The 19,763-nt window shown below is 42.0% G+C and overlaps 1 protein-coding gene across 1 annotated transcript in view; it reads left to right on the top strand.

The window, feature by feature from the left end:
* ARG2 (arginase 2) overlaps positions 1 to 19,763 on the top strand; it is a 39,690-nt gene that overhangs the window by 17,850 nt on the left and 2,077 nt on the right. Inside the window, exons 3-7 of the mRNA XM_068960814.1 lie at positions 11,188 to 11,365; positions 13,733 to 13,892; positions 17,913 to 18,007; positions 18,182 to 18,286; positions 19,213 to 19,349. Of these exons, the coding sequence (XP_068816915.1) occupies positions 11,188 to 11,365; positions 13,733 to 13,892; positions 17,913 to 18,007; positions 18,182 to 18,286; positions 19,213 to 19,349 (675 nt within the window). The remainder of the gene's footprint in view (positions 1 to 11,187; positions 11,366 to 13,732; positions 13,893 to 17,912; positions 18,008 to 18,181; positions 18,287 to 19,212; positions 19,350 to 19,763) is intronic.

Raw genomic sequence — 19,763 nt, 5'->3', positions numbered from 1 at the left:
TTTTAAAATACCAGGAATTCCCTTTCTGTGGGATGAAATCTGCCATGTACAATATATGAATCTGTAACTTTAAGAGCCACCAGTGTTCTCTTGGCACCAAATGAGAACTCAGTCTTTGTTTTTCTGCGCGTTTCACTGACTCATTATTCCTGACAAATCATAAGCACTCATCCTGTTCAAGGACAGTTCAAAAAACTGTTCACTAATGGACTCTCGGGCTTCCCAGGTGGCTCATCTGCCTGCCAAGCTGGAGACATGGGTTCAATCCCTGGGTTGGGAAGATCCCCTGGAGACGAAATGGCAGTCCGTTCCAGTATTCTTGCCTGGGAAATCCTGGACAGAGGAGCCTGGCGGGTTACAGCCCATGGGGTCACTAAGAGTTGGACACCATTTAGCGACTAAACAACAGCACAACAGCAGACTCTTAGCTTTACTCCAAGTCTAATATTCTGCCAATAGGCTCCCTGTGGCTTGCCATACTCACCCATGTGCTGGGAGCCAGCGTGAGGAATTCCACCCGTGACAAGGTCATGCGGCAAGAGCTCTGATGGCAAGGCTAATCAGACCTCAGGTTTTCCCCCTGGAATTTCCTGAGCATCCGCCCCCCAAAAAATAAGAATCTGCCTGCTTTTCCACTCTTCTGACATTCTCTGGAAAAAGTCAATTCAGGGCTTTAGTCTTCTGCATTTGAAACCGTGTTTCAATCCAAAAACCCCTCTGATGGCTTTCTAGCCTGCCTGCATGTGATTGTTTGAGGCCTCCTGACCGCAGGAGGCACAGGAAGCTTAAAACATCCTAGGAATGTAGAGGCTTCTGAAGAGTCAAAATCATTAGAATAGGACTGATTAAAAGTTTCATTTGTTGAGCCAATACTTGCTGCCAAATTTTCATATCCTTTATTTTTAGATATAGTTGGTATATAGAAAAACAAGTAGTAGACCTGGTATTAGCAACATTACATCTTTGAGTTAAGTACCTTCTTTGTTATAACCCACTGCACCTTTGTGCTATAGAGATGTAACTTTAATGCTTTAAGGAGATGTAGATTAAAGAAAAACACTTCAGGGGAAATGAAATTAACATTCATTAAGGAAGAGAGCGAAAAGTGTTAACAAGCCTCTCGGCCAGAAGATAATGTAAATCACCTGAGACCTTTTGTATACAAAAAGATATACAGAAAGAGTCTGGGCTGCTAACGCTACATAATTTTGTATTACCCATTGATCTCTATATATAATCAAAAGTATAAAAAGCCTTGAAGGACAATAGAAGGAGAGCCATTTGCTGGACTGGTTTCCCCCGTGTCTCCTCTTTACTCTAATTTCAGGCTGAATTCCCATCTGGGGCGTGGAGGCTCACTATGTCTACTTACTTGTCCCGGCTTTTAAGATCCGTAAGAGAGAGAGCCCAAGGCAGGGCACTCTCCGATATTCAAACAGGCTCCGGCGGCCTAACGTAGATAGTGCAAGCTCCTTGTCTGGAACTTTATTGGTTTTCCACGTAACCCAAGTTAATCAGCCTCTTCTCTCCCCTTAATCTTCCTACTACACTACTTCTTCCTAATCTAATCTTATATTAATAAATAAATAAGTTTTCCTCGCCAACTCCGTCCACCCTTCGAATTCCCTGGATCCACCGGGGCTGGTCCCCGGCACCCGTGTGTCAACCCACTTGACCCATCTCATGACTTGCTGGAGGCCTTGGGAGCAGCTAAAGCTACCTATAAGTACAAGCAGAGCAGCAGAGAGAATGGGGTGCCCTTTTGCTGTAGAAATGCCTGCTTACTCATAATATTCTTATCTGATCTCTAACCAAAGGAGCAGTCAGGCATGCTCTGAGCTTTAGGTGCCCTTTACCTCTGCTGAATTTCTTCTGCAGTATGTGGGTGATGATACCAACAGAGGAAGTAGTGAGGATTAGCAGCTCTCCGTAAAGCATCTAGCCAGCACTACATAGTAGGCAGAGAGAGACAAATTTTGTTCCTTTCCCTTGTTTCCTGTCACTGTCTTCTTTCAGGGATTCACTGGTGATGCGGGCCCTGAAATAGAAGTGCTGTTCGCAGACATTGCTAAGGTCAGATAGGGCTCTTTCCATTTCTTCCGGTTGCATCATTCTGTGGATGCACTTGTATTCTCGTTCCACTCCGATGGAACCTGAGAGGTTTATCAAGGCCAAAGGTAACATCCAGGCCTAAAAGATCAGAGTAGTAGTCAGTGTATTTTTATTTCCAGCACTGGGGAGAGAAGCAATGAGGGCTTGACTTTTTTCCCCGCTGCAAATGAAAAATGAGAGCCCTTTCCAGTTGGTTCCAGATCTATTTGATATGAGAGCTTCCTTGGAAGTTTCGGGTTTATTTCATCTTACAGTACCTTCTAAAAGAGGAAAGAGCAGCAATGGAATATTGTGTCTCTTCCAATTTAGACTTGCAGATGAGTTGACCTGAAGCACAAAAGATTTGAGGAGAGCTCCCTCCAGCATGGTAGCTATTCCATGTTATAATATGCAGTTTTCACTATTATTCCAAGATTCATTAAAATTTGTGAGACCATTTCTTGTTTTTTGAACCAGAAAATTTGCCATTAGCACTCAAAGTAATTGTTTTAACTTTACTCAGTTCATCCTGTGCTTAACAAAAAAATTAACCTCCCATCAACCTTTCTACACCTCAAAAACAGCCTATGGGTCATAATTTATGTTCCCTATAACCTCATATTGCTTAGCTCCAAGATGCAGACATCTCATTCTTATTAAATTGTTCAGCTGTTTCCAAACAAGGCATGCATTTCTTCTTTCAGGTCCTCATTTTCTTTAGAAGCCAATCTTAGGCTCTGCTGCACTAGTCCTTTGGGTGTTACAATGCTACTGGTGCAGCAGGCATTATAGGAGAAAGCTGCATCAGGATGGCATGGTCCCCTCACTGATTCAGCTCTGCAATGAACTAGAACAGTTAAGATCAGCAACATAAGCTTTCACATTTTGAGTTCTTAATCACTTAAAGATTATGGTAGTGGAATCAGAAAGTATTCACTGTGGCACAGATTTAGCTGTCTGCCAGAATCCAGTCTCATCCTCTTCTGAATGTGAAAACCTCGTTTGCTGGCCAGTGCCATCTGAGCAGGAATGATGTGCCACTTCAAGGCTGGCGCCTTTAAAAGCAGAGGTGTGCCTTCTTAGCGCCTTCTCCCTCTCCACCTGCCTTGAACCTGGGGAGACTTAACCTTAGCCATACGAGATGATAAGCTCCGAAGTGTGGGAGACCCACGAGCCAGGTGGAGTCTGGTTTCTGAATCATATAGAGGAAAGCTGCTTACTGACCTAGAATATCGAACCCTGGATACTTAAATGAACAAGAAACCAATCTAACGTGTATGTATGGCTGAGTCCCTTCATTGTACACCTGAAACGATCACAACATTGTTGATTGACTATATCCCAATACTAAATGTTTTGGGTGTTAAAAAAAAAATCTATTAAAAAAAGAATATTATGGTGCTTGCTTCAGCAGCACATATACTAAAAAACTGGAACAATTCAGAGATTAGCACAGTCCGTATGCAAGGATGATGTGCAAATGTGTGAAGTGTCTGGCCACCTGATGCGAACAGCTGACTCATTTGAAAAGACCCTGATGCTGGGAAAGATTGAGGACAGGAGGAGAAGGGGACAACAGAGGATGAGATGGTTGGATGGCATCACCCACTCGATGGACATGGGTTTGGGTGGACTCCAGGAGTTGGTGGTGGACTCCGGGAGTTGGTGATGGACTGGGAGGCCTGGCGTGCTGCGGTTCATGGGGTCGCAGAGTTGGACGTGACTGAGCAACTGAACTGAACTGAACTGAAAAAACAAAACAAAGAATACCATGGATTTTGTTTAGGCATAAAGGTCTACAAGGACAGAGTAGTCAAACTTGGGGAATGGGATAAGGGACTCTCACCATTCGATTTTACAAAAATTTCCATTGTCAATTAGGAAGGAAAACAACAATAAAATAACAAAATTTTCCGGTACAAAATTCACTTGTTGTAGAAGCCCATCCTTGTCTACCCGATCCTCCCTGAATTTCCTTTCACTTCTTTAGCATTCACTGTCTCTAGTCCTCACTTGGACCTTATTGTGGAAATCCAGGAGCAGAGTTGGGAGTCACACAGGGTGGGCCACTCAGTCAGGGCCCTCAAGGTATTAATCCCTTCAAGCGGACTGGTCCTCAGCTTTGTGGATCCAGGAACAGAAGTCTTAAAGTGTGCAGCAGAGTTTATCAGACTTTCACACCCAGAGACTGATGCTAACCATGATGTATAAACCCAAATGCCCATCTGTGCGTAATTATAGTGAGCAACGGTCCTTCTGACATCCACTGTCAGAAGAGGAAGTCCTCTTGCTGGTATGAGGGCTGCTGGGGAACTGAGTAAGCAGAAGGCTGTTTCGCAAGCAAGGAATTGGAACCCACCATCCAGCCTGTGAATTAATCTGGTGATTCACTCCACAGTTACACATTTAATGACCAAAACCCTTTTATGAAATTCAGTCTCTCTGTCATGGAGAGTGTTGCTTTTAAGACTGCCCGATTCTCTTAAGGTTCCTTTTTAGGCTTTCTGAAGCTTTATTCTGATAAGTAAACAATAGTGAGCCAAGTTAGTACTGTTTCTGTCGCACTTTTCAAAGCCTAATCCTATATTCCATGATTGGACTTGAGCGTTCCTCAAGTTCTGTCACTTAACCACCAGGCTGGTCACTTTAGTTCTTTTATTTCTTATTGGTTATGGGGAGGACTAAATGAGTTAGTCTTCAAAAATTAATATTAGCATGATTAACTTAGATTATAAACCCTTTCTAATTATACACCTATCATAAAACACCTAGGAAGAGGCTAAATGCTTGATGTGGTTTAAGGAGATGCTGAGATAAACATGGATAGGGAAGTTAAAGGGGCTTCCCAGGTTGTGCTAGTGATAAAGAACCAGCCTGCAAATGCAGGAGACTTAAGAGACATGGGTATGATCCCTTCGTTAAGAAGATCCCTTGGAGAGGGGCATGGCAACCCACTCCAATATTCTTGCCTGGAGAATTCCATGAACAGAGGAGCCTGGCGGACTACAGTCCATAGGGTTGCAAAGAGTCAGACATGACTGAAGTGACTTAGCACTGGAGCACTGGAAGGAAGATAAAACGTCCAAGGATAGGCACTGCCATTGAATCTGTCCAGCACAAGACTGCCTTGCAACAGTGGCAGGACCTAATATTAACTTGAAAGTTAAGGCTTCATTTCTCTTAAATCCAAACTGTCCTTCCATATTTTGAGATTCAGTAAAGTACATAGTGACCTTCAGTTCAGTTCAGGCACTCAGTCGTGTCCAACTCTTTGTGACCCCATGGACTGCTGCACGCCAGACTTCCCTGTCCATCACCAACTCCCAGAGCTTGCTCAAACTTATGTCCATTGAGTTGGTGATGCCATCCAACCATCTCATCCACTGTTGTCCCCTTCTCTTCCTGCCTTCAGTCTTTCCCTGCATCAAGGTCTTTTCCAGTGAGTCAGTTCTTCACATCAGGTGGCCAAAGTATTAGAGCTTCAGCTTCAGCATCAGTCCTTCCAATGAATATTCAGGACTGATTTCCTTAGGATTGACAGGTTTGATCTCCTTGCAGTCCAGGGGACTCTCAAGAGTCTTCTCCAACACTACAGTTCAAAAGCATCAATTTTTTGGTGCTCAGCTTTCTTTATAGTCCAACTCTCACATCCATATGTGACTACTGGAAAAACCACAGCCTCAACTACACGGACCTTTGTTGGCAAAGTCATGTCTCTGCTTTTTCATATGCTGTCTAGGTTGGTCATAGATTTTCTTCCAAAGAGCAAGTGTCTCTTAATTTCATGGCTGCAGTCAACCATCTGCAGTGATTTTGGAGCCCAAGAAAATAAAAGTCTGTCACTGTTTCCATTGTTTCCCCATCTATTTCCCATGAAGTGATGGGACCAGATGCCATGTTCTTTGTTTTTTGAATGTTGAGTTTTAAGCCTACTTTTTCACTCTCCTCTTTCACTTTCATCAAGAGGCTCTTTAGTTCCTCTTTTCTCTCTGCCATAAGGGTGGTGTCATCTGTGTATCTGGGGTTATTGATTATTTCTCCCAGCAATCTTGATTCCAGCTTGTGCTTCATCCGGCCTTGGATTTTGCATGATGTACTCTGCATATAAATTAAATAAGCAGGGTGACAATATACAACCTTGACGTACTCCTTTCCTAATTTGGAACCAGTCCGTTCCATATCCAGTTCTAACTGTTGCTTCTTGACCTGCACACAGATTTCTCAGGAGGCAGGTCAAGGTGGTCTGGTATTCCCATCTCTTGAAGAATTTTCCTCAGCTTGTGATCCACACAAAGACTTTGGTGTAGTCACTAAAGACATAGATTTTTTTTCTGGAATTCTCTTGCTTTTTTGATGATCCAATGGATGTTGGCAATATGATCCCTGGTTCCCCTGCCTTTTCTAAATCCAGCTTGAACATCTGGAAGTTCTCAGTTCACATACTGTTGAAGCCTGGTGTGGAGAATTTTGAGCATTACTTTGCTAGCATATGAGATGAGTGCAATTGTGGGGTAGTTTGAACATTCTTTGGCATTGCCTTTCTTTGAGATTGGAATGAAAACTGACCTTTTCCAATCCTGTGGCCACTGCTGAGTTTTCCAAATTTGCTGGCATATTGAGTGCAGCACTTTCACAGCATCATCTTTTAGGATTTGAAATAACTCAACTGGAATTCCATCACCTCCACTAGCTTTGTTCATAGTGATGCTTCCTAAGGCCCACTTGACTTCGTATTCCAGGATGTCTGGCTCTAAGTGAGTGATCACACCATCATGGTTATCTGGGTCATTAAGATCTTTTTTTGTATAGTTCTGTGTATTCTTGCTACCTCTTCTTAATAGTGACCGTACTCATGTCTTTTTTCTTTTTAAAAGACTTTAAAGAAAATTTTTTATAGTTGTTTTATTTGGTTAATTTTTTTCTCTTGGTTCCCAATATCTTTGGTCTGTTTTCACATTCTACCTCCAGAACCTTTCCTTTTTATTTAGTCATTGAGATCTTCTCTGGTTTTGGATCTCTCATATGTTATTTTTAAGAAAGCAATGGTACACAAAGAAGATACACACAGAAGTCTAGCTGCATATGCATCTTACCTTTAATTGAGAATAGCATAAGGCAGTCTGTTTTGCTCCCAGTATCCTTACTAGTGGTGACCCCTTGGTTGGGCTTATGTTCCACGCCATTGTTGACCTTATGTTCCAGACCGTGGCTTCTCAAGTTCGTACATTCTCTCAGAAGTTTGGCTTTGGATTGAGTTTGGGTTCAAGAGGTAAAGCTCAAACTGTACAACTTACATTCAAGACTGGTTGTGCTGATCTTAATCCAGATCTTTAACACAAATCTCTGCAGACAATAAGATGTCTATCCTGTGACCCACCCTTTGACCCTCCCCTCATCATACTTGGATCCCAGTTGGAGAAGGAGGCCCTTAAGAATACAATCTGTTCTAACATTGTTTATTCAGATCTCCTGATAGTGTTAGATTATTTAGTCCTCACCCTAAATGTAACTGATTTATTGATATAAGTGGTTAAGATTGAAAGATTGGTACTTATACTAAAGATTAACATGTAGTTAGTAAAGGTTAAGGTAGAGTGACTAATGTAATTTGCTAGAATACTGTGAACCTTGCCTGGGTGGGAAAATAGTACAGCTTACTGTCAGAATGTACCAGTAGCTCATTTTGTTTGTTTTAAAGAGAAGTCTGTGCCTTTACTTGCCAAACAGGTACTCAAGGCGGATGAAGCAGGAGTGGGTGGCTCCATGCTTCCTGGGCTTTTAGGTGATGGAGAACTCGCCCAAGTAGTGTCCAGTAATCTTGGACTTGGTTTCCACCCAGGTGAAAGTCTTGGGGTTGTAGATACCCACCATCTGAGTGGGATGACTTCAGTGCCTATGGCATCTCTTTGGGTCGAGCCCCTAAGACTGGTCCTGCCCAGGAGCTTCTACCACGCCCATGGGGTGCCGTGCAGCTGTGTCACTGCGTTGGCACGTCCAGCAGCTGGTCTGGGTGCTCATCCCTGTGGGTGAACTTGTGGAAGGTCCGCTGCTGCCTGCTCCCCTTCTGCTGTCTTGTTGGCTCCTCAGAGAGGGCTGTTTAGTTCTTAAAGTGTTGGAATCAAGAGGGAGTCTTTGAGGTCTCAACTGCATAGTCTAGAATACACACTTTGGGGTAGACGGCCTGAGTTGGGATCCTGATTGTGACACCTAGAAACTGTGTGACCTTGGGGCCTTGCATCGGTTCCCTCACCTAAAGAATCGCATACTGTAGTTGCCTACTAGGATTGTGAGTCTTAAGAATTTCTGTTGAGCAGTTGCAACAGTGTTTTGGATCTTGTAAGTAGTAACTGAGACCATAGTGAGGCCCAATCAGGCTGAAAGTGTCAGTGGTGTGAAGTCACCTGATCCTTCGCTCCCCGGTTTTGCTGAATGTGAGCACCTACTGTACGGGTAAAGGAGTGCCCCTGCCCCTTGGAAGACGCACTTGCTTTGGCAGCAGAGTGTTGTGTGTCTCTCTTACTCATAACACCCTATTTTTAGGAGTTTAGCATTTGATCTTTCACTGTGGTGTGAATTGAACGCCTGAAATCTTGATTGAGAATTTTGACGGTACTTTTACTTTTTGGAAGAAAAGTTATGACCAACCTAGATAGCGTATTCAAAAGCAGAGACATTACTTTGCCGACTAAGGTCCGTCTAGTCAAGGCTCTGGTTTTTCCTGTGGTCATGTATGGATGTGAGAGTTGGACTGTGAAGAAGGCTGAGCGCCGAAGAATTGATGCTTTTGAAGTGTGGTGTTGGAGAAGACTCTTGAGAGTCCCTTGGACTGCAAGGAGATCCAACCAGTCCATTCTGAAGGAGATCAGCCCTGGGATTTCTTTGGAAGGAATGATGCTGAAGGTGAAACTCCAGTACTTTGGCCACCTCATGAGAAGAGTTGACTCATTGGAAAAGACCCTGATGCTGGGAGGGATTAGGGGCAGGAGGAGAAGGGGACGACCGAGGATGAGATGGCTGGATGGCATCATGGACTCGATGGACGTGAGTCTGAGTGAACTCCGGGAGTTGGTGATGGACAGGGAGGCCTAGTGTGCTGCAGTTCATGGGGTCGCAAAGAGTCAGACACAACTGAGCGACAGAACTGAACTGAACTGAAAGGCATAAAGTTTTTTCCAAGGCTTATAACTAGTAAAAGCTTGAGCCATGACATAGATAAGAGTTTATTAAGTATATTAAGTATGAACTGTATTTTCAAATTTCAAATTTTTCAAATTTCTCTCCACAGTCTGATAAAGGTTTTGTGAGGTAAAATGTAAAACATTTTGATGAAAAACTCCCTTTAATAGAAAAGTTTATGTGAAACATATTTTATCATTCACGTTAGCCCTTGGACGTGTTGAACGTAGGTCAGAGGTGAGGACAAACTGGAAGTTTTGTTAAGGGACAGGGAACAGGAAATACAGTTGATTTTATTATTGCTTGCCAACCAAAGCACTTGACAGAGCTGTTTACATAGAAAAAAATGCCACCAGAGAAGAGAGGTATGCCTTAAGTGTATCCTGGTTGGAATTCTCAAGTCATTAGGTGCTCTGGAATGCTGATGGATTGGTTAATTTAGCTCTTTTGGACCTGGGAATGTGTGTGCACGTGTTTGTTTACTTATACCGTTTTAGATGTAGTTTCAGAGTGTTTTATGTGCTTGCCTTATTAGGAGAAACATTTCTTTAGGACTCACAGTTATGAACATCGTTTTTAGGCCATGGCATATTAAGAGAAGCTATTCTTAAGACATGATATATCGGGGTCATCATTTACTAAATGCTCTGCGACTCACAGGGCTGCGTTTGTGAGGTTAGTCCTTCATTTGAAAGCCATTTCTATCAAATGACTCCCCAAAATAGTCCCTCTCCCTGCTTTCTCTGAGTCATCCATTACTACATTAAAAACTAAGTAAATTGGCTGAGATTTGTGTTTATAGTAAGAGTAAACAGGCTGTGAATGAGTAGGTACTCATCTGGTGGTTTCAGCTGTAGAAACTTTGTCTCCCTCTGCTTTCTGGATAAAGTTGAAGAGTTGGGGTGAGTCAGGTGCTGCTCTTGTAGTTCAGTCTTAGGAAGATGCTTTGTGTCTCTTTAATGTTTATTCTTTTTAGGATTCTAAGATTTTTATAAAAGACCTGGGAACTCTTCTGTTGACTTTGTAGGATGATAAGAATCTGTGGATGTGGTTAAATATATTTAGTAGAGTGTTTTGAAATCCTTCAGGTTTTTTATTTGGGGAAGAAGCAGCTGCCCTTATAGTAAAGAAGCACTTATAGGGCAAATAAACCAGGAGTTAAAATGGGATTCAGGCCTTAAGTCGGAGAAGGTGATGGCACCTCACTCCAGTACTCTCGCCTGGAAAATCCCATGGATGGAGGAGCCTGGTAGGCTGTAGCCCATGGGGTCGCGAAGAGTCAGACACGACTGAGCAACTTCCCTTTTACTTTTCACTTTCATGTACTGGAGAAGGAAATGGCAACCCACTCCAATGTTCTTGCCTGGAGAATTCCAGGGACAGGGGAGCCTGGTGGGCTGCCGTCTATGGGGTCACACAGAGTCGGACACGACTGAAGTGACTTAGCAGTAGCAGCAAGTAATAACTGTAAAAGCCTCCTAAACATAAGAGATATTTAGGTACTCAGATTGGCCTTTTATTTTTAAAAAGTTGGTATTATGAAAATTCCTATATTTGTTTCTTTGTCCTAAATTAATGCTGCTTAATTTTCTGTAAATCCTTTCAGTTCCTCTTGGTATTTTACTTTCACTCTATAACTTGAGGCTATCTGAGCTCTAATTGAGACCAGTTTTGTGATTGGTAGGTTAAGTGAGTGAACATTTCTGGGTTTTACTTTATAAAATTCAGCTTCTTTATCTGCAAAATGATATTCCTAAAAGGATCTAGCCCACAGGATTGCTGGATGGAGAGAATCCTGCCACTGTGGTGTGAGGTTTCAGTTACCCTGATGTGTACTCTGTTACAACTGTTATTTGTGGCCCCAGGCCAGTACAAGTGGGAATAACATGATTACTCTTGTCATCCCTCATTCATTTCTAGGCTGCCACCTGAAAGACTTCGGAGATTTGAATTTTACTCCAGTTCCCAAAGATGATCTCTATAACAACTTGATAGTGAATCCTCGCTCAGTGGGCCTGGCCAACCAGGAACTAGCGGAGGTGGTTAGCCGAGCTGTGTCAGGTGGCTACAGCTGTGTCACGGTGGGAGGAGACCACAGGTAAGAGGGAGCCAGGGTGGTGGAGGGGCTGGACTGCATGGCTCATTTAGAGCAAAATACTCCAGAATTTCTAGGGCATCATGTACATAGCATTTTCATGCCTAAGATCAGGAACCACTTGAGGCACGTACAGTTTCCTTTGTAAGACGTGTCACACAGTATGAGGGCAAGTTCAGAGTTGGACTAAGCAAAATTTTTAGATGGTATGTTTCATGCTTACTTCTTGGAAAACTTTCTTAAAACTTCTAATGACTTTTCATTTTGGTTATTTAGGAGAATAGGAGGGATTCATCGATAGGCTGAATTTATTTTCTTTAAGCATTTCTGCTAATAGGTTTTAGAAATGCCCCACTTGGCACGTGAATACTTTCTCTACCTCTACAGTATGGACCCTAGGTGGCTTACGCAATTGATCCTCTCAGTGAATCAGCATGCACTTTACTGAGCACTGTTCTGATGAGTTGTCAAGCAGTGCCAAGGAATATTGGAAACGTGATCTATTAGAATTAAATGAAATAAATATACATGGAATGAGGAAAAAATACTGAATTCTGCATCTCAGAAGGATGAGATCAGTCTGGGCTGGACTAGTCAGATTTCATGGGGAAGTATGATTTGAGCTAAGTAATGAAGATTTTTTTGGTAGTAAAAAATGGCATTGAAGTACTAGGAATATCAAGCATTTAATACATAGTTTCAGTCAATCCTCAAAACCATGCCACGGGGCAGATACTATTTTATCTAATTCACTGCTGGGTACAATGAGGGACAGAGGCTGAATAACATCTAGAGCCAGGAAGCAGTAGAGCCTGGATTCAAGTCCATTGTGACCATTGTGGGCAATAGTCTTTTGAGACAAAATCTAGCAACTTCCCTGAGTTGCTCAGCTTTTCAGATCAATTAACAGAACTGGAAAGACAGGTAGATTCCTCATTAAGAATAAAGTTTTAGGTAGAGTAAAATACCACATTCTCTACTCAAATTGATTAAATAACTCAAGGGTGGGTCTCTTGCTTTGAGCACAGTGCTCTCTGAGCTCTGAGAGCTCATCTATTGTCTCTTTATTTCTTGTCTCTTTTCTGGTTGGCTTACTATTTAGGGACCACTTATTACTGCAGTTATAATCTTTGGTTTTTCTTTTGTTTGTATCAAGATTGCAGTCCTCTCATTGCTAAAACCTAGGCTGTCTGGAAGATTCTAGAAAGGAAGGGGTGTGTATAATCTGAACAGTTGAATGTTTGAATTTGAATATTTTGAATATTTTAAAGAAAGAGGCATTTTTCAGTCACTCAGCTCCCTTTAACAGTGTAACATACACTACTGCTTTGATCATCAGACCGACTAACATTATTATCCTTATCTTGTATAAAGGGAAATAGCAGTCTGGAGAAGTTAGATGACTTGTCCTATTTCACACAGTTCTTCCTAGAAAGACCCCCGGTGTTCTGAATTGATTCAGTGCTTTTAGCACCATACCATGCTCTTTCTTGAAAAGGTCCTACGGGGAACACAGGGCTTAAAATGCTACCTCAGGGTATACTGACCAAAAGGATGACTGTGGCTAGTTCCTAAGATGCTTAAGCTGCATTTCCCATCGCCCTGAGGACAAATTCTTTGGTTCCTGGGAAGCTTGGGCAGCTTTCCAAACACAATTTCGTCAGCTGTACTCCTTCAGTTCAGACAGGATAGTTGGCTAATGTAAGAAGAGACCAAGGACAAGCAAAGCAAAAACCAGAAACACCTAACGATTGTTGAATGTCATGCTAATGTAAAGAACATGCAAATAAACTTGTTTTATTCAGTGATCTAATGAGGTCTTTAATTGGGTTGCCCTGTTAATGTCTTTAAAAATGTTGACTTCCTGTTTTAGGAAGTATCACATAATCTTTCTAAAAAGCGGTAATACAAATTTTTATCCTTAAAAAGTTAATATAACTGATTCTTTAAAATACATTCTTCTTGGTCTCTCAAGAGATATTAAGTAATACTAGTGAGTTTTTACATACTGATCACCTCTTTAACAGGATTTCATTTGTTGAACAAAAATTTTGGGTCCTTTTCTGGGCCAAGGCTAATGGATCCAATTAAAGGAATTTAGGGGCAGCAGTGACACCTGGCACACCACAAGAATAACCAGTTGTCAGCTTTGAATCTTTAGAGCCTTCCATTTCTCCCTGTCTTTCATTCAGGATTTGTCTTTGGGAATGACAGTCCCAGGGACGCTGTTCTTATCCAAATCCAGATTCAATCTAGAGCCCTGACTTTGCCCTGAGGACAAAGTGTGAGCTGTGCTGGCTGAAGATATTTGTTATTAATGATGTTTGCCAAGCAGGGGGCCTTTAAGATTATTTTATTTTTTCTTTGCAGCCTGGCAATTGGTACCATCAGTGGCCACGCCCGACACTGCCCAGACCTTGGTGTGATCTGGGTTGATGCCCATGCTGACATCAATACACCCCTCACCACTTCATCTGGAAATCTACACGGACAGCCAGTTTCATTTCTCCTCAGAGAACTACAGGACAAGGTCTGTGGGCTGAAATGAAGAGAATGGAGGGCAGGTTGTAAGGGTTATCCTGGGGCTCTGAGAATCTAGTTCAGTGAGATTTCTGTGAAGGACAGATTTATGGTGATGGTAGTAATGTTCCCCACTTCTTCGTTTGTTCACCAAACTATTTTGGACCACATAGTCTAGATTCTGGGAGCATAAAGATGACTAGCACACGGGCCCTGCTTTTGGAGTGGCTCATAATCTCATCTCATAATAAAGGAATGTGGTAGTGGGCAGTGCCCTCTAGTGATATGGATATACCTACAGCCTGAAGAATTCTTGGTAAGAAGCTCCTGGGCCTCACTCTTGGACCCACCAGACTAGAAGACAAATAAAACCATGATTACCTCAGTAATGTTTTCCCAGGCTCTTCAGAAGACATGGGAGCTCATGCTAGGCATGGACTAGAATCTGTGTATCGCTCCCCTTAGTAAGGGACGAAGTTAAACCAGGACAGTACAAAGGTTATTCACTAGGCAGAATTCACATTTTGGCTCTTGGGGACTTGAAACATAACCTGGTTCCCATCTCAAGAACCAATCTGTAAACAATTCAATAGTGTGCAATAGTGTGGAAAAGATCTAGTCAGCAGTATTCTTGCTATTTAGGTAAGTTAATGAGAAACCAAGGCCACCTTCAGTTCCGGTCAGTTGCTCAGTTGTGTCCAACTCTTTGCAACCTCATGGACTGCAGCATGCCAGGGTTCCCTGTCCATCACCATACTCCTGAAGCTTGCTCAAACTCATGTTCATCGAGTCTGTGATGCCATCCAACCATCTCATCTGCTGTTGTCTCCTTCTCCTGCCTTTAATCTTTCCCAGCATCAGGGTCTTTTCCAATGAGTCAGCTCATCACATCAGGTGGCCAAAGTATTATAGCCTCAGCTTCAGGTGTCAGTCCTTCCAATGAATATTCAGGACTGATTTCCTTTAGGATTGACAGGTTTGATCTCTTTGGAGTCCAAGGGACTCTCGAGTCTTCTCCAACACCACAGTTCAAAAGCATCAATTCTTCAGCACTCAGCATTCTTTGGCACTCAGCTTTCTTTATAGTCCAACTTTCACATCCATGCATGACTACTGCAAGAACCATAACTTTGACTAGACGGACCTTTGTTGGCAAAGTAATGTCTTTGCTTTTTAATATGCTGTCTAGGTTGGTCACAGCTTTTCTTCCAAGGAGCAAGCGTCTTTTAATTTCATGGCTGCAGTCAACCATCTGCAGTGATTTTGGAGCCCAAGAAAAAGTCCGTCACCGTTTCCATTGTTTCCCCATCTATTTGCCATGAAGTGATGGGACTAGAAGCCATGATCTTAATTTTCTGAATGTTGAGTTTTAAGCTAGCTTTTTCATTCTCCTCTTTCACTTTCATCAAGAGGCTCTTTAGTTCCTCTTTGCTTTCTGCCATAAGGGTGGTATCATCTGCGTATCTGGGGTTATTGATATTTCTCCCAGGAGTCTTGATTCCAGCTTGTGCTTCATCCAGCCGGGCATGTTGCATGATATACTCTGCATATAAGTTAAATATGGAGGGGGACAATATACAACCTTGACGTACTCCTTTCCTGATTGGGAACCAGTCTGTTGTTCCATGTCCACTTCTGTTTCTTCTTGACCTGCATACAGATTTCTCAGAAGGCAGGTTAGGTCAAGGTGGTCTGGTATTCCCATCTCTTGAGTTTTCCAGTTTGTTGTGATCCACACAGCCAAAGGCTTTGGCATAGTCAATAAAGCAGACATAGATGTTTTTCTGGAACTCTCTTGCTTTTTTGATGATCCAGTGGATGTTGGCAATTTGATCTCTGGTTCCTCTGCCTTTTCTAAATCCAGCTTGAACATCTGGACTGTTGAAAACTGGCTTGGAGAATTTTGCTACTTTGCCAGCCTGTGAGATGAGTGCAATTGTGCAGTAGTTGGAGCATTCTTTGGCATTGCCTTTCTTTGGGATTGGAATGAAAACTGACCTTTTCCAATCCTGTGGCCACTGCTGAGTTTTCCAAATTTGCTGGCATATTGAGTGCAGCACTTTCACAGATCATCTTTTAGAATCTGAAATAGCTCAACTGGAATTCCGTCACCTCCACTAGCTTTGTTTATAGTGATGCTTCCTAATAAAGACCCACTTGACTTCGCATTCCTGGATGTCTGGCTCTAGCTGAGTGATCACACCATCATGGTTATCTGGGTCATTAAGATCTTTTTTGTATAATTCTTCTGTGTATTCTCGCCACCTCTTCTTAATATTTTTTGCTTCTGTTAGGTCCATACCATTTCTGTCCTTTATCGAGCCCATCTTTGCATGAAAATGTTCCCTTGGTATCTCTAATTTTCTTGAAGCGATCTCTGGTCTTTCCCATTCCATTGTTTTCCTCTATTCCTTTGCACTGATCACTGAGGAAGGTTTTCTTATCTCTCCTTGCTATTCTTTGGAACTCTGCATTCAAATGGGTATATCTTTCCTTTTCTCTTTTGCCTTGAGCTTCTCTTCTTTTCTCAGCTATTTATAAGGCCTCAGACAACCATTTTGCCTTTTTGTATTTTTTCTTGAGGATGCTCTTGATCACTGCCTCCTGTACAATGTAACGAATCTCTGTCCATAGTTCTTCAGGCATTCTATCAGATCTAATCGCTTGAATCTATCTGTCACTTTTGTATAGTCAAGAGATTTGACTTCAGTCATATCTGAATGGTCTAGTGATTTTCCCTACTTTGTTCAAGTCTACATTTGGCAATAAGATTGAGTTGATGTTCTGAGGCACAGTCAGCTCCTGGTCTTGTTTTTGCTGACTGTATAGAGCTTCTCCATTAGGCTGCAAAGAATATAATCAATCTGATTTTGGTATTGACCATCTGGTGCTGTCCATGTGTAGTCTTCTCTTGTGTTGTTGGAAGAGGGTGTTTGCTATGACAAGTGCATTCTCTTGGCAAAACTGCTAGCCTTTGCCCTGCTTCATTTTGTACTCCCAGGCCAAATTTGTGTTACTCCAGGTATCTCTCTTGACTTCCAACTTTTGCATTCCAGTCCCTTATAATGAAAAGGACATCTTTTTTGGGTGCTAGTTCTAGAAGGTCTTGTAGGTCTTTGTAGAACTGTTCAACTTCAGCTTCTTCAGCATTAATGGTTGGGGTACAGACTTGGATTACTATATTGAATGGTTTGCCTTGGAAGTGAACAGAGATCATTCTGTCATTCTAGATTGCACCCAAGTACTGCATTTTGGACTCTTGTTGACTACGATGGCTACTCCATTTCTTCTAAGGGATTTTCACCCACAGTAGTAGATATAATGGTCATCTGAGTTAAATTCACCAATTCTAGTCCATTTTATTTCATTGATTCCCCAGGTCCCATCTCCTGTTTGACCACTTCCAATTTACCTTGATTTATAGACCCAACATTCCAGGTTCCTGTGCAATATTGTTCTTTACAGCATCAAACTTTATTTCTGTCACCAGTCACATCCACAACTGGGCATTGTTTTGCTGTGGCTCTGTCTCTTCATTCTTTCTGGTGTTATTTCTCTACTCTTTTCCAGTAGCATATTGGGCACCTACTGACCTGGGAAGTTCATCTTTCACTGTCCTATCTTTTTGCCTTTTCATACTGTTCATGGGGTTCTCAAGGCAAGAATACTTTAGTGGTTTGCCATTGCCTTCTCCAGTGGACCATGTTCTGTCAGAACTCTTCACCATGACCCATCCATCTTGGCCCTACAGGGCATGGCTCATAGTTATCACTGAGTTAGATAAGGCTGTGGTACATGTGATCAGTTTGATTAGTTTTCTGTGATTGTATTAAGAGAAGGTATTTTATGCTTCAGAAGACTATACTGTTCTGCAGCTGCCCTTCTGAATCATTTCCACTTCTATCAGTCCTTTCCCAGATCGTGTGTTTGCTGGTTTACACATACACTGAGGGTGAGAAAAGAAAGCATACTGCACACAGTGATTACCTTGGAGAGACTGAGAATCCCTGATGAGTCCTTCTCTTCACAGGTACCACAGCTCCCAGGATTTTCCTGGATCAAACCTTGTATCTCTTCCCCAAGTATTGTATATATTGGACTAAGAGACGTGGACCCTCCTGAACAGTAAGTTAATATGTTAGGGTTGAGTTTTGGGCCTGTCCTGGCCACTAATGTTCCATTTGATAGGTTATTTCTGGACTTAACCTGTTGTAGGTCACTATAAAGACAAGCCCCACTCCCACATCTGATTGAAAAACTCCTCTTTAGCTAAGGCTTTTTTCCTTTATATCTCACCAGTTTTATTTTAAAGAATTATGATATCCAGTATTTTTCCATGAGAGACATAGATCGACTTGGTATCCAGAAGGTCATGGAACAGACATTCGATCTGCTGATTGGCAAGTAAGTAACTACAATGGATGTCTACTTCTAGGTCCCAAAGAGAACAGGGCAGGAAACTTTGGCCTGTCTCTTAAGATAATGACCTTATAAAAGCAAAACGTACATATAAAAAAATTCAGATCAGAAAGGGAGACTGAGGGGAGTCATGTTCTTCTGGGGCTGGGAGGGAAAACTGCTCGGTGAATTTCTCTTTAGCTCCAATTTTAATGCTTATCTTTCGAGAGGAGAAGCATTCATTGTTCCAACTTTTCTCTTCTTCCCAGGCTCAACTATTGCATCATCTGAAAATTTTATATTTAAGCAAATCTTGGTGGTATAGAAAGATGACAGGTGAATGCTAATCAAGTGCTAGTTAAGAACATTTTCCCAGTGCTGAGTCTTCATTTCTGGGTGATTAATTGCCACCTTGGTAATATACTGTTTCTTAAAGTGTTAAGAAGTATAAATAATTTACTACATAGGTGTTTACTATGTTACCTTCAACCATTTGGATGCCTGGGCTAAACTGAAGTTGGAACTGGGAGATGGTAAGATCGCAGTCATAAGTTCAGAGCTGCTGTTCTACTCTGAGAGAATAACTTAACTGTAACCTAGACCAATCCAACTTCAACTAGAATTTGTCAGAACCCATGTCCTATGGAAGTGAGGAATTCCCTCTATTGATAGTTTTTAATGTAAGAGGCTCTAAAGCCCAGGGTAAATCAGAAATACAAACTGGAGTTAGTCTGAGGCACACAGAACTGAGGGCAAGACTATGAAGTGGTGTGTAAGCACCTAACACAGTAACTTTCAGAACAAATCTGGAAATCTGCTGTGTTAATAAAGTACTAGCATGAACAGCAGCAAAACCAAGGAGTTGTAGCTGTAGGAAGGACAAATAACCAAGTACAGCCCAAATGACTTTCTCTTGTTTTCCTCCTTTCAAGAAGACAAAGGCCAATCCATCTGAGTTTCGATATTGATGCATTTGATCCTACACTGGCTCCAGCCACAGGAACCCCTGTTGTAGGGGGACTGACCTATCGAGAAGGCATGTATATTACTGAGGAAATACACAGTACAGGTAAGCAGTGATCAACCTGTTAATCACCTAAGTAGATCTGCTGAAGCCTCTTGCCTGCCAGGGGATCTTTTGTATTATTACATGTCACTGGAGACATTGTTTCTCTTTAAACTTCTATAGCTAAAAGCCATGTGGCCAGGCTAATAAGGAGTCATTTAGAGGCATGTTTGGACCTGGCTGATAACAAAATACATTAGGGTAACACTGAGTAAAAAAAAAATATTATCCACTTAAACACTTAATAAATACAAGAATAAACTGCCAAACTGATGTAGTTCTTTGCATCTGAATTGTATAAAGGCAGATGAAGACTAAAAGGCAAGCCCAAATAGCTCTAATTTTAACCCTGACACTATGAGACTGGTTCACTGGGAGTTAAGAACATCAAGCTGAAGCTTCCCTTGAAGATATTTC

Source organism: Capricornis sumatraensis, chromosome 2 (genome assembly GCF_032405125.1).
Source record: "Capricornis sumatraensis isolate serow.1 chromosome 2, serow.2, whole genome shotgun sequence".
NCBI classification, from domain to species: domain Eukaryota; kingdom Metazoa; phylum Chordata; class Mammalia; order Artiodactyla; family Bovidae; genus Capricornis; species Capricornis sumatraensis.
The sequence above is the reverse complement of the archived record's forward strand: the minus strand, read 5'-3'. Positions and strand labels throughout refer to the sequence as shown.